General features: G+C 33.5%; 8 protein-coding genes and 8 non-coding genes across 16 annotated transcripts in view; 8 read left to right on the plus strand and 8 right to left on the minus strand. All coding sequences in view use genetic code 11, as the record gives it.

Moving 5' to 3' along the window:
- Positions 1 to 21: 21 nt before the first annotated feature.
- Positions 22 to 2226, plus strand: psaB (photosystem I P700 apoprotein A2). The gene has a single exon. It carries the CDS (start codon positions 22 to 24, stop codon positions 2224 to 2226), a length of 2205 nt encoding a protein of 734 aa, YP_006460336.1.
- A 120-nt stretch (positions 2227 to 2346) lies between these two features.
- On the plus strand, positions 2347 to 2649 carry rps14 (ribosomal protein S14). The gene has a single exon. The coding sequence runs from the start codon at positions 2347 to 2349 to the stop codon at positions 2647 to 2649; it is 303 nt and encodes a 100-aa protein (YP_006460337.1).
- Positions 2650 to 2801: 152 nt separating this feature from the next.
- On the plus strand, positions 2802 to 2875 carry trnfM-CAU. Its single transcript has one exon. It is a non-coding gene; the product is annotated as a tRNA-Met (tRNA).
- Positions 2876 to 2968: 93 nt separating this feature from the next.
- On the minus strand, positions 2969 to 3039 carry trnG-UCC. Its single transcript has one exon. It is a non-coding gene; the product is annotated as a tRNA-Gly (tRNA).
- A 664-nt stretch (positions 3040 to 3703) lies between these two features.
- psbZ (photosystem II protein Z) lies at positions 3704 to 3892 on the minus strand. The gene has a single exon. The coding sequence runs from the start codon at positions 3890 to 3892 to the stop codon at positions 3704 to 3706; it is 189 nt and encodes a 62-aa protein (YP_006460338.1).
- Positions 3893 to 4540: 648 nt separating this feature from the next.
- Positions 4541 to 5962, minus strand: psbC (photosystem II CP43 chlorophyll apoprotein). The gene has a single exon. It carries the CDS (start codon positions 5960 to 5962, stop codon positions 4541 to 4543), a length of 1422 nt encoding a protein of 473 aa, YP_006460339.1.
- Positions 5910 to 6971, minus strand: psbD (photosystem II protein D2). The gene has a single exon. The coding sequence runs from the start codon at positions 6969 to 6971 to the stop codon at positions 5910 to 5912; it is 1062 nt and encodes a 353-aa protein (YP_006460340.1).
- A 1163-nt stretch (positions 6972 to 8134) lies between these two features.
- trnT-GGU lies at positions 8135 to 8206 on the minus strand. The gene has a single exon. It is a non-coding gene; the product is annotated as a tRNA-Thr (tRNA).
- trnM-CAU lies at positions 8142 to 8200 on the minus strand. Its single transcript has one exon. It is a non-coding gene; the product is annotated as a tRNA-Met (tRNA).
- A 753-nt stretch (positions 8207 to 8959) lies between the features above and the next one.
- On the plus strand, positions 8960 to 9032 carry trnE-UUC. Its single transcript has one exon. It is a non-coding gene; the product is annotated as a tRNA-Glu (tRNA).
- Positions 9033 to 9100: 68 nt separating this feature from the next.
- On the plus strand, positions 9101 to 9184 carry trnY-GUA. Its single transcript has one exon. It is a non-coding gene; the product is annotated as a tRNA-Tyr (tRNA).
- A 450-nt stretch (positions 9185 to 9634) lies between these two features.
- Positions 9635 to 9708, plus strand: trnD-GUC. Its single transcript has one exon. It is a non-coding gene; the product is annotated as a tRNA-Asp (tRNA).
- A 388-nt stretch (positions 9709 to 10096) lies between these two features.
- On the plus strand, positions 10097 to 10201 carry psbM (photosystem II protein M). Its single transcript has one exon. It carries the CDS (start codon positions 10097 to 10099, stop codon positions 10199 to 10201), a length of 105 nt encoding a protein of 34 aa, YP_006460341.1.
- A 599-nt stretch (positions 10202 to 10800) lies between these two features.
- petN (cytochrome b6/f complex subunit VIII) lies at positions 10801 to 10890 on the minus strand. Its single transcript has one exon. It carries the CDS (start codon positions 10888 to 10890, stop codon positions 10801 to 10803), a length of 90 nt encoding a protein of 29 aa, YP_006460342.1.
- Positions 10891 to 11875: 985 nt separating this feature from the next.
- On the minus strand, positions 11876 to 11955 carry trnC-GCA. The gene has a single exon. It is a non-coding gene; the product is annotated as a tRNA-Cys (tRNA).
- Positions 11956 to 12988: 1033 nt separating this feature from the next.
- Positions 12989 to 13387, plus strand: part of rpoB (RNA polymerase beta subunit) — a 3213-nt gene continuing 2814 nt past the window's right edge. Inside the window, exon 1 of the mRNA in view lies at positions 12989 to 13387. This exon is cut by the window's right edge and continues 2814 nt beyond it. Coding sequence (YP_006460343.1) covers positions 12989 to 13387 — 399 coding nt within the window.

Here is a 13387-nt window from a genome sequence, read left to right on the forward strand (position 1 = left end):
TAGGAGGATTTGAAAATCATTATGGCATTAAGATTTCCAAGCTTTAGTCAAGGCTTAGCTCAAGACCCCACTACTCGTCGTATTTGGTTTGGTATTGCTACCGCACATGACTTCGAAAGTCATGATGATATTACTGAGGAACGTCTTTATCAGAATATTTTTGCTTCTCATTTCGGGCAATTAGCAATCATTTTTCTGTGGACTTCCGGGAATCTCTTTCATGTAGCTTGGCAAGGTAATTTTGAGACATGGGTACAGGATCCTTTACATGTAAGACCTATTGCTCATGCAATTTGGGATCCTCATTTTGGTCAACCAGCTGTAGAAGCTTTTACTCGAGGGGGTGCTCTAGGTCCTGTTAATATAGCCTATTCTGGTGTTTATCAGTGGTGGTATACAATCGGTTTACGTACTAATGGGGATCTTTATACTGGAGCTATTTTTCTATTAATACTTTCTATTATATCTTTAATAGCAGGTTGGTTACACCTACAACCAAAATGGAAACCGAGTGTTTCGTGGTTTAAAAATGCCGAATCCCGCCTCAATCATCATTTGTCAGGACTATTCGGAGTAAGTTCCTTGGCTTGGACAGGGCATTTAGTTCATGTTGCTATTCCGGGGTCCAGGGGGGAATCCGTTCGATGGAACAATTTATTAGATATCTTGCCGCACCCCGAGGGATTAGGTCCATTTTTTACAGGTCAGTGGAATCTTTATGCTCAAAACCCAGATTCCAATAATCATATATTTGGTACCCCTCAAGGAGCAGGAACTGCTATTCTAACACTTCTCGGAGGATTTCATCCGCAAACTCAAAGTTTATGGTTAACTGATATTGCACACCATCATTTGGCTATTGCGTTTATTTTTCTAGTTGCTGGCCATATGTATAGAACTAATTTCGGGATTGGTCACAGTATTAAAGATCTTTTAGAAGCACATACTCCTCCGGGGGGTAGATTGGGGCGTGGGCATAAGGGTCTTTATGACACAATCAATAATTCAATTCATTTTCAATTAGGTCTTGCTCTAGCCTCTTTAGGGGTTATTACTTCCTTGGTAGCACAACACATGTACTCTTTACCTGCTTATGCGTTTATAGCGCAAGACTTTACTACTCAAGCTGCCTTATATACTCATCATCAATATATAGCAGGCTTCATTATGACAGGGGCTTTTGCTCATGGAGCTATCTTTTTTATTAGAGATTATAATCCAGAGCAGAATCAAGATAATGTCTTGGCAAGAATGTTAGACCATAAAGAAGCTATCATATCCCACTTAAGTTGGGCTAGCCTCTTTCTGGGGTTCCATACTCTGGGACTTTATGTCCATAACGATGTCATGCTTGCTTTTGGTACTCCGGAGAAACAAATTTTGATTGAACCTATATTTGCCCAATGGATACAATCTGCTCATGGTAAAACTTCCTATGGGTTCGATATACTTTTATCTTCAACGAACAGTCCGGCGTTCAATGCGGGACGAAGCATATGGTTGCCTGGTTGGTTAAACGCTGTAAATGAGAATAGTAATTCTCTATTCTTAACAATAGGGCCTGGAGACTTCTTGGTTCATCATGCTATTGCTCTTGGTTTACATACAACTACTTTGATTTTAGTAAAAGGTGCTTTGGATGCGCGTGGTTCTAAGTTAATGCCTGATAAAAAAGATTTTGGTTATAGTTTTCCTTGTGATGGCCCGGGACGAGGCGGAACTTGTGATATTTCCGCTTGGGACGCATTTTATTTGGCAGTTTTCTGGATGTTAAATACCATTGGATGGGTTACTTTTTATTGGCATTGGAAACACATTACACTATGGCAGGGTAATATTTCACAGTTTAATGAATCTTCTACCTATTTGATGGGATGGTTAAGAGATTATCTATGGTTGAACTCTTCACAACTTATCAATGGATATAACCCTTTTGGTATGAATAGTTTATCAGTCTGGGCATGGATGTTCTTGTTTGGACATCTTGTTTGGGCTACTGGATTTATGTTCTTAATTTCTTGGCGCGGATATTGGCAGGAATTGATTGAAACTTTGGCATGGGCTCATGAACGTACACCTTTGGCTAATTTGATTCGATGGAGAGATAAACCAGTGGCTCTTTCCATTGTGCAAGCAAGATTGGTTGGACTAGCCCACTTTTCCGTAGGTTATATATTTACTTATGCAGCCTTCTTAATTGCCTCTACATCGGGCAAATTCGGTTAATTGAATTCTTTATTATATATATATCTGGCAAGAATCTCATTTCCTTCTATAGGGAAGAGAAGCCACTTATACATCTAGGATCCGACTTCTATCATTGATGCTAATAGCAAATTAACCATTATGGCAAGGAAAAGTGTTATTCAGAGGGAAAAGAAGAGACAAAAATTGGAACAGAAATATCATTTGATTCGCCGATCCTCAAAAAAAGAAATAAGCAAAGTTCCGTCGTTAAGTGAGAAATGGGAAATTCATGGAAAATTAGAATCACTACCGCGTAATAGTGCACCTATACGTCTTCATCGACGTTGTTTTTCGACCGGAAGACCGAGAGCTAATTATCGAGACTTTGGATTATCTGGACACATACTTCGGGAAATGGTTCATGCATGTTTCTTGCCGGGTGCAACAAGATCCAGTTGGTAAGGAAATTATCTTCATTTTTTTCATTTTATTATCAGCGATCGTAGGAGGGTCCCTTTACCGTTATGTATAAATGGTTTATTCTATTTATATAGATATGGTAAAGGGACGCATTCAATCTTTTTTTTTCATTAGTTATCAATTCTTTTCTTTATCGCGGAGTAGAGCAACTTGGTAGCTCGCAAGGCTCATAACCTTGAGGTTACGGGTTCAAATCCCGTCTCCGCAACTTTTTGAATTTTATAAAAACAAGGTTTCAAGAAGGGCATTATACGCAGTCAATTCTATGGCATTTTTCAAACTATGACTATTAAATACATAGGGCGGATAGCGGGAATCGAACCCGCGTCTTCTCCTTGGCAAAGAGAAATTTTACCATTCGACTATATCCGCGTTTTCATTGTACTTGATATGCGATTCTATTTGTACAGAGATGGGCCTGATATTCTATTAGGGATAATTCAAAAGAAATGTATATAATAGATATTGTCTCTTGTCTCCAAAATAAAATATTTTAATACTATTCATTTTTATCAATAATTCCCATTTCTATTATTCCATTTCTATTATTATAGATTGTTTTTTTCTATATATCTATATAATTGAATTGAAATTCTCATTCTATCAAGTATTTTTATTTACTTTTTTAAGAAAAAAGTAAGTTCCTATTAATAAATAATAAAAAATGAGATTTCTCTAGATAGAGATACAGATAGATATTCTATATTATTCAATACTAGACGACGTATAAATAGATTTATAGTATTGAATTTGAATATTCTATTCATATTAATATGATATGAATAGAATATTCAAATTCATTTCAAATTTTTATATTTCATTTTTTCTATTTTATTTCTTTTAGTTTCACAATGTACCACCATATAAGTATAAGATATAAGATTTTTTCAATAGAAGAAGGTTACTCCCCCTTATAATGTAATGTGTTATAGTTTTCTTTTTTTTTTAGGAACTGATCTATTCCCTTTATGCCTGACAATCCGAAAGAATTCTGAGGGAGGGGTCATTTCATTTTTAATCTAGAATAAAAAGAACTTCAAGAAATGAGAGAATTAAGAATACCCACTAGAAACACTAATCCAATCCATAATGATGTACCGGAAAATAGAACATTTTTGTTATTTGACCAACCTTCAGGAGAAGCAAATACAACAGGTACACTAATCAATAAAATAAATGAAATAGCAATTAATGCAAAAACAGCTAATTGGAAAGCAATAGTCATGTTTCTAATCCTCCAATTTACCAACAAAAGAACTTTACCATTTGATCCCTCAACCCCTTGATGCCTTTTTTAATATTAATTGAAAAAAATTGTAAATGGAAAAACGCAGAAGGGTTTTATCATGAATTCATTGATTTTGCTTATTATCAACCCTTTTGAGGCTTGGATCGAGGATAGTTTTTTTACTTCACAAAAAGGGGCATGCTGGATTTTGCACCTCTATACATACCGATAGAAAACTAAACCAATAAATTCACATTGAATATCTTTCCTATGGATAGATAATAGAAAGAATATCAATTCATATACTCATGGTCTACTCAGTGGAATAAAGATAAAAAAATATATATATTAGCTTTTGGAGAGATGGCTGAGTGGTTGATAGCCCCGGTCTTGAAAACCGGTATAGTTTGAAACAAAGAACTATCGAGGGTTCGAATCCCTCTCTCTCCTTTTGCTCGATGAATAGATTTGTTTCTTTTCTTAGTTTCTCTCGAATCTTTTTTTCGGACTGGGCTATTCCCGAAAAAAAGATTCGAGAGAAACTAAGAAAATAGGAAAATAAATTCTTCTTTAAGACTCGTTCTACTCAACCAAATATTTATAGTAAATAAATAAAGGGATTTCTACTTCATTGGATCTCACGTCTCAATTAAGAGGAGTCATGGAAAGAACAGGTTCAAAATCGCGATCAATTCCTTTTTCAAATCCTGCGGCAGCTGCGCGAGCTCTTCCCGCGTGCCATAAATGGCCTACAAATAGAAAGAATCCTAGAACAAAATGAGAAGTAGCTAACCAACTTCTAGGAGAAACATAATTGACTGCATTAATCTCTGTAGCTACGCCACCCACGGAATTTAATGAACCTAAAGGAGCATGAGTCATATATTCCGCAGAACGACGTTCTTGCCAAGGCTGTATATCTTTTTTCAGTCTACTCAAGTCTAAACCATTAGGACCCCTTAGAGGTTCTAACCAAGGAGCACGCAAATCCCAAAAACGCATAGTTTCTCCGCCAAAAATAACTTCTCCAGTCGGGGAACGCATTAGATATTTACCTAAACCTGTAGGTCCTTGAGCAGATCCTACATTAGCCCCAAGACGTTGGTCTCTAACTAGAAAAGTAAATGCTTGAGCTTGAGAAGCTTCTGGACCAGTGGGCCCATAAAACTCACTAGGATAAGCGGTATTATTAAACCAGACAAAGCAACAAGCAATAAAACCAAAAACAGATAAAGCACCTAAACTATAAGATAAGTAAGCTTCTCCAGACCATACAAGTGCACGCCGAGCCCATGCAAAGGGTTTGGTTAAGATATGCCAGATTCCACCAAGTATACAAATGGAACCCAACCATACATGCCCTCCAATAATATCTTCCAAATCGTCCACACTAACAATCCACCCTTCGCCCCCAAAAGGCGATTTTAATAAATATCCAAATAGAATACTTGGACTAAGGGTCAAATTGGTTATTTTTCTTACATCTCCCCCCCCCGGAGCCCATGTATCATATATACCTCCAAAATAAAGAGCCTTGAATACTAGAAGAAAAGCACCTATACCTAACAAGATTAAGTGAATACCCAAAATTGTAGTCATTTTATTTCTATCTTTCCATACATAACCGAAGAACGGAAAAGATTCTTCAAGAGTCTCAGGTCCCAGAAGTGCATGATAAATACCGCCAAAGCCCAATACTGCAGAGGAAATTAAGTGAAGTACTCCAGACACAAAGTATGGAAAAGTGTCTATAACTTCCCCCCCAGGACCTACTCCCCAACCTAGAGTAGCTAGGTGGGGAAGCAAAATTAAACCTTGTTCATACATGGGCTTCTCGGGTACGAAATGAGCCACTTCAAAAAGGTTCATTGCTCCGGCCCAGAATACTATTAATCCAGCATGGGCTACATGGGCCCCTAATAGTTTACCAGATAAATTGATAAGTCGGGCATTCCCGGCCCACCAAGCGAAACCGGTAGTTTCCTGGTCACGACCAGTTAAAGCTAAAGTTCCATTAAAGAGCGTTTCCACGTGGTAGAACCTCCTCAGGGAATATAAGGTTTTCATGAGGCTGATCTTGAGCTGCCATCCACGCACGAATACCTTCGTTTAAGAGAATATTTTTTGTGTAGAAAGTCTCAAATTCAGGATCTTCCGCTGCGCGGATTTCTTGAGAAACGAAGTCATAAGCACGTAGGTTCAGGGCCAAACCGACTACCCCAAGAGCACTCATCCATAAACCAGTTACTGGTACAAATAACATAAAGAAATGTAACCAACGTTTATTGGAAAAAGCAACCCCAAAGATTTGGGACCAAAAGCGATTAGCAGTAACCATTGAATAAGTTTCTTCAGCTTGGGTTGGGTTAAAAGCACGGAATGTATTTGCGCCATCACCATCTTCAAATAAAGTATTTTCTACGGTTGCACCATGAATAGCGCATAGTAGTGCAGCGCCCAATACACCAGCAACTCCCATCATATGAAATGGGTTTAATGTCCAATTATGAAATCCTTGGAAAAAGAGGATGAATCGAAATATAGCTGCTACACCAAAACTTGGAGCAAAGAACCAACCAGACTGACCCAGTGGATAAATAAGGAATACAGAAACAAAAACAGCAATTGGACCTGAGAATGCGATTGCATTATAAGGTCGCAATTGAACAGATCGAGCAAGTTCAAATTGACGTAACATGAAACCTATTAATCCGAAAGCACCGTGGAGAGCAACAAAAGTCCACAGACCGCCTAACTGACACCAACGGGTAAAATCTCCCTGTGCTTCAGGACCCCACAGTAACAACAAAGAGTGTGCTAAACTATTAGCGGGAGTGGAAACTGCAGCGGTTAAGAAGTTGCAGCCTTCTAAATAAGAACTTGCCAAGCCGTGAGTATACCATGAAGTTACAAAGGTCGTACCTGTAAACCAACCCCCCAAGGCGAAATAGGCGCAAGGAAAGAGTAATAGACCGGACCAACCCACAAAAACGAAACGGTCCCTCCGCAACCAGTCATCCATAATATCAAATAAATCATTTTCATCTTTGGTAAATTTACCAAGAGCTATAGTCATAGCGATCCTCCTATTCAACTACTTCAACCATTTCCCAACACCTCATAGAGCATTTTCAGAGATGGGACGGACCTTGATCATTTATCTCTATTCATTTCTCTCTATATATATATAGAATATATAAGTATACTTTCCCTTGTTTTCTAATCGGTTTCGAATAAAAAATCATTTATGGGTCTATTGATATCTAGGGCAAATCCATGAACTCGATGTGGTTATTCCTTATCTATTCTTAAAAATCTTCCAAGTCATCAATCATAAAATCTGCTATGACTCCAAAATCCGATAGAAATTTTTTTTCAGAACTGTTCAAGAAACAAATGATCCCCTGTTTCACTTCTTATACCTAGCGGATCTTCAGACATATTTCTCTCCTTTCATCAAAGAAACTGATTCTTTCATTTTTGTTGTGAATTGACTTCTATTTTGTCTAGGAAACTACTGTAGGATCATAGATTTTATAAATTTCTATTTCATTTACAGTTTTTTCTTTTTTCTTTAGTATTTCATTTTTTTTAATAAATACTATAATAAAAAGAAAAAACTGTAAATGAAAGTTTTTGTCTCATATATATTAATTGCTGGAAAAATATCGTACACATCGATATGAAAAGAAACTATTTGATATGTGAAGACATAATTTAATGTATTTTTCTATTATTTCTATAAGATTAGATAGAATCTTATAGAAATAATAGAAATTTATGGAAAAAAATATGTTTCATTTTTATTTAAAAAAAACTTGTTTGGTGGAACTTGAAATTGGTATTAAGGCCCTTCTGAGTAAAGAAAAGGCATAGCCTTTTTTTTTAGTTCAGGAACAAGAAGATTGAATTGGAAATATTAAGAGATTCTTAGGGAGTGAGTCTAAACGAAAAAAGTCTTAAAAAGAAAAAAAATTGTTCGAATTTCATCTTTATCAAATTTGAATATCAGAATAGTAGATATAAATAGAATTCAACGGGTTAGGTCCACTTACTTTTTTTTCTTTTTCCATTATTGAATTTTACACTTTTTCATTTTTATTACTTTACTTTATTCTAATGAAAATCTACGATTACTTTCTTTTTTTATTACAAATAGAAACTTTTTCAAAATAGCAAGAATCTTTTTATTCTTCCTTCAAATAGAAAGACTATTGCTTTTGAAAAAAAAAAGTAAAAAGCCCCTTATCGGATTTGAACCGATGACTTACGCCTTACCATGGCGTTACTCTACCACTGAGTTAAAAGGGCCCTTTTTCTTTCAATTCCTAAATAAGGAATTAGCATGACTAGTACATCTATTTGTTACTGTGTATACTTATTCTATCAATTTATATAAATTATATAAATATAATGATATAAATGGGATTAGAATACATGTACATCAATATCTATTATTTGCATAATGACTCATCAAAGAACAAAAAATTGGATTTACCTAGTGAATAGAATATAGTTAAAAAAAAGAATTGATTAAGATTGGATTTGATCAATATCAAAAGAATATATTATTTCAAAATGGATTCTTGAAGTCATTCTAATCAGAACACTAAATTGTTTTTATTGATACATAAATGTACTCACAAATTCAAATATTTCATCGAAACATTGATAAAATCGAATCATTGATAAAATGGATTCAATATGTTCTGTCCCTAAACCAAATTTTTATTTTTTTTATTGAAAAATTCGATTTTACAAAGTTTTTTTCCCGGTTTAGTATTAGATATAAATCTACCTATCGAACCTTAGTATTAGTAATAAATGATAGAAATGAAGTTTTAACCTCCCGTCCTTTGCAACAAACGAATCATTCCTGTTAAGAATTTTTTCTTTATTTGAACATTACTTCTTTTTTTTCTTATTATGACTGGAATAAAAAAATTTCTATGGAATTCTGAAAGAGCGAAAAATATTTTTTTTTATCGAATCCTATCATTATATTGACAATTGCAAAAAACTATTCATACTATGAACGTAGTATAATGGCGGTCGGGCAAGTATGCCCCCATCGTCTAGTGGTTCAGGACATCTCTCTTTCAAGGAGGCAGCGGGGATTCGACTTCCCCTGGGGGTAGGGTGTTACGAAAGGAAGTTGATCAAGAATTTTAAATAAAAACTTAAATGTATTCTTCCTATTGTGCTGGGTCGATGCCCGAGCGGTTAATGGGGACGGACTGTAAATTCGTTGGCAATATGTCTACGCTGGTTCAAATCCAGCTCGGCCCAAGAATTTGCCGATCCAATATGAAATTCTATAACCCATTGATAGTTCTCTGGAAATGACTGATGTGCTCTGATACGGAAGAATAAACATATTAAACATATCTAAGGTTATTTCTTTTTTTTCTGTATTCTATATTTCCTTCCACAAATTCAAATCTTGTTAATAATCTGTATTCATGTCAAGATCTGTAAGTAGAAAATCTAAACAAAAATTGAAAAAAAATATTTTTTTTTCATTGATTCAATTTTCAAATCGATTTCTTAATAAGAATAAGAAACGGATTACGAGTAATTTGTGTCGATCTCACTAAAGTGGATATCGATATACATATCAATATATAAAAAAATGCGCTTTTTTCATTTACAACAAAAAGGTTCGAATCCGAAATAGAAAAAGAAAAGGTTTGACAGAAACGGTCCGTAAAAATATTTATACAGTACACCCCTTTCCCTGGGATTGTAGTTCAATTGGTCAGAGCACCGCCCTGTCAAGGCGGAAGCTGCGGGTTCGAGCCCCGTCAATCCCGTTGGATATCAATCCAAAAAAATAAATTCCTTTTTTGTGTATTTGTAGGGAATCAAATTGATAAACAAAATTTTATTTGGAGCTCCCCCCTGCTTTTTCATTTGTTTCGCCGAAAAAGGAAGGAAAGGACTTTTGTAATTTCATCAAGAATAAATGTTTTTTTTTTTTAGTATGGATAAAAGATCTTTCTATGTTATACTATTTCATGAGTTGATTTGATAGCTCAGATTTTGTGATTCATGATATTGATCCGATTTGATATCATCGAAATCCAATTTATACCATTGTTGAAAGATTTAACATTTCTGTTGAAAGATTTAACATTCCTATGGGATTAAATCCCGAATTTTTTTTTAGAAATTTAAGAGAAATAGAACATAATAAAGATTATGGAAGTAAATATTCTCGCATTTATTGCTACTGCACTGTTTATTCTAGTTCCTACTGCTTTTTTACTTATAATTTATGTAAAAACGGTAAGTAAAAGTGACTAATTTCACTGAAATATGATTGCTTCATTTTTATGAATGATTTAAAAAAATGATCGTACAATTAGCGTAATCCAGATAGTAGAAATATATTTGATTTCTACTATCTGAGAATTGCGTCCAATTTTTTTTTCAGATTCTTTTTTACAAACAATTCCGGTATCTTATAACAAAAAGGGGGTAAAAAAACAGGAATGGTGATTACACGGTCCGCCATTTTCCATATATATATATATCTATATATCTATATAACCAGATATAACCAGGTTAAGCGTCAGTTCATCGAAAATAGAAATTTTAAGAAAAATTGTATTGGAATAGGAATCCATTTCTTCTTCTTTTTGATTCCCTTGATTTTCTCAAAATAGGAATACGGGAATAATTCAAATATTTGTTTGATTGAAAGAGTATTTTCAATTCCTATAAGATACATAGAATACATTACACTACTAGAATATAATAGAACCAAGATAGATTTTCTATTTGAACTCAATTAATTAGTATTAGTTTAAATGAAATATTTTCATTCAATAGTTCCGAAATTCAAAAATTCAGGTAGAAAACAACAAGGTTACTTGGATCCCTTAACTCAATTTTTAGTATCCCTATAGTCCACTTCTTCCCCATACTACGAGGGAAAGGGAAAATGAAAAAACTACCATTAAAGCAGCCCAAGCAATACTTACTATATCCATGTAAATTTTGTCTCCTATCTCTATAAATATGAAGGAACTATTTCATTATTTTTTCAAATTGATTATTCTATTATCTTTTTTGTATTATTCGCTAAAAATACTATAATAGTGGAATTGCTGTTACAGAGTCAAAAAAAGGATTCTGGGCTAACATCATCGACGAAAAACAAGAATTCATTCTATTTATTAGAACATCTTCAAAGTTTTTTTTTTTTATTTTTTGTAAAATCGGAAAACATGAAACATAAAAAAATTATAGGAAGTTCTAAGTAAATGAATGTTACTACCAGGTGGGAATAATAAGATTTCTCTTTTATCCCCTCATTTTCTTATTCTTAAGGATTTCATAAAAAAAGAATCAAGACAGATTCATTTGCATACTTATACTCTTCTTTCTATTTGAAATAATCCCTTAAATGTCTCCCGATTCGTTTTATAAAATAACTAAAAAAACTTTTTTTCTTTTTTATTCGATTTTAGAATCAAAACTTTTTAATTTTATTAGAATATAGAATATGAAAATATAAAGAATACTTTTTTTTAATATTACGAAAGCAAATGAGCTAAATTAAAGCTATTCAATCTAATTTATATAAAGAATATTGATAAAATGTGGAAGCACTCATCCATTTTCAATTCAATTAGTCTGTATAGCAGGTTTTTCTTCTGCCTTTTATCTCCCTACAAATGGAATTTCCTATCCGACTTATTCTTAATCCAATCTAATAAAAGACCCAGTCAGGAGACAGACACTACAATAGTTGTGTAGTGAAAGAACTATCATTTCTAAAATTATTGATTCCTTTTCACTACTAGAATCTTTCCTTGAATCCGAGACGAAAAAATTTACAACATTTTTTAGAACAAACAAAGCTACTGATGCTTATAATTTAGAATCAAACGCAATTCTCAAGACTCCTTTCTTGCTTCTGTTAGAAAAAAAGTTTTATAAAAAAAAGTAATATAATCTTTCATTTCAAGTTTCTTATCAATCAGGCGACACCCGGATTTGAACTGGGGAAAAAGGATTTGCAGTCCCCCGCCTTACCACTCGGCCATGCCGCCAATAAAAATCTAGATATGAAGTTTTTGAGAATACTCCCCCCTTTTCTATTGAAAAATTGAAAAAAAATCTTGATACAAATCGCAACCGTTAACTATTCATTTATCAATTATTCTTGAATATTTGAATATAAAAGAAAATGGTTTTTTTATGAATGAGATCAGAAAATAAAAATTGATACATAACCAATCAATATTGCTTTTTTTATTCAAAAAATTTGTTCATTCCAATTATAACAGCAACTGTCAATATATGTAAACCCTAGAATATCCATTTGATCTGTTACACAGATATTATCTAATCGAGTATCTTATCCATATCTATATAGATATAGAATACCGATACTATTACTATACGGTATTTTCAATAAATTATCGTGCTTATCCTTTTTTTACAATTTTCAATAGAAAATTTGTAAAAATTCACACAACATGTTATGTGTTTGTTATCCTGAAAAAATATGACTGCAATAAAGGTAGAGACAGATCTATAGCTGCAGTTAAATATATGCATGTTTCAAAAATACAAGCCTTATTACATTACACATTACATACTCTAATCATATTCTCCCCAATTCTCCCCAAAATACTTCACTTCAAAATATCTATTTTCTTGACAATCTCGAATGGATTTTTTTTGTATCCAATTGAATTTAAATATGTAATATCATAATAATGATAGAAATGAAATGCATTTTTTTATATTCCTAAAAAAAATCTTGAAATGCCCGTAGAAATTTCCAATCCTTTTTTAGATTAGAATTTCGATTCTATCTATTTGTTTTGTTGCAAATTCCTTCGAAGTTGAGTATAAAATTCTATTATTTCTTTCTCTTTTCATAATAGGTATTTCCACCTCTTTTCATAATAGGTATTTCCACTAATAAATATTTGATACACGGGATTAGGTAAGATTTCATGTAATTCAGTATAAAGAATAGAAATTCCAGTATTGCTAAATGGATTCATGTGATTTGATGAAGCATGACAGCAAATCGTGGAATATTTTTCGATAAAATTCACGGGGAAATTGAAAATGCTTGGGAGTGGAAATGAAGAAATGTCTACACTACCTGGATTGAATCAGATACAATTTGAAGGGTTTTGTAGGTTCATTGATCGGGGCTTAACAGAAGGGCTTTTTAAGTTTCCAAAAATTGAGGATACAGATCAAGAAATTGAATTTCAATTATTTGCCGAAACATATCAATTATTAGAACCCTTGATAAACGAAAAAGATGCTGTATATGAATCACTTACATATTCTGCTGAATTATATATATCCGCGGGATTAATTTGGAAAAGTAGTAGAGATATACAAAAACAAACTATTTTTGTTGGAAATATTCCTCTAATGAATTCTCTGGGAACTTCTATAGTAAATGGAATATACAGAATAGTAATCAATCAAATATTGCAAAGTCCTGGTATCTAT

This window comes from Vigna unguiculata, chloroplast, assembly GCF_004118075.2.
Source record: "Vigna unguiculata chloroplast, complete genome".
Lineage (NCBI taxonomy): Eukaryota > Viridiplantae > Streptophyta > Magnoliopsida > Fabales > Fabaceae > Vigna > Vigna unguiculata.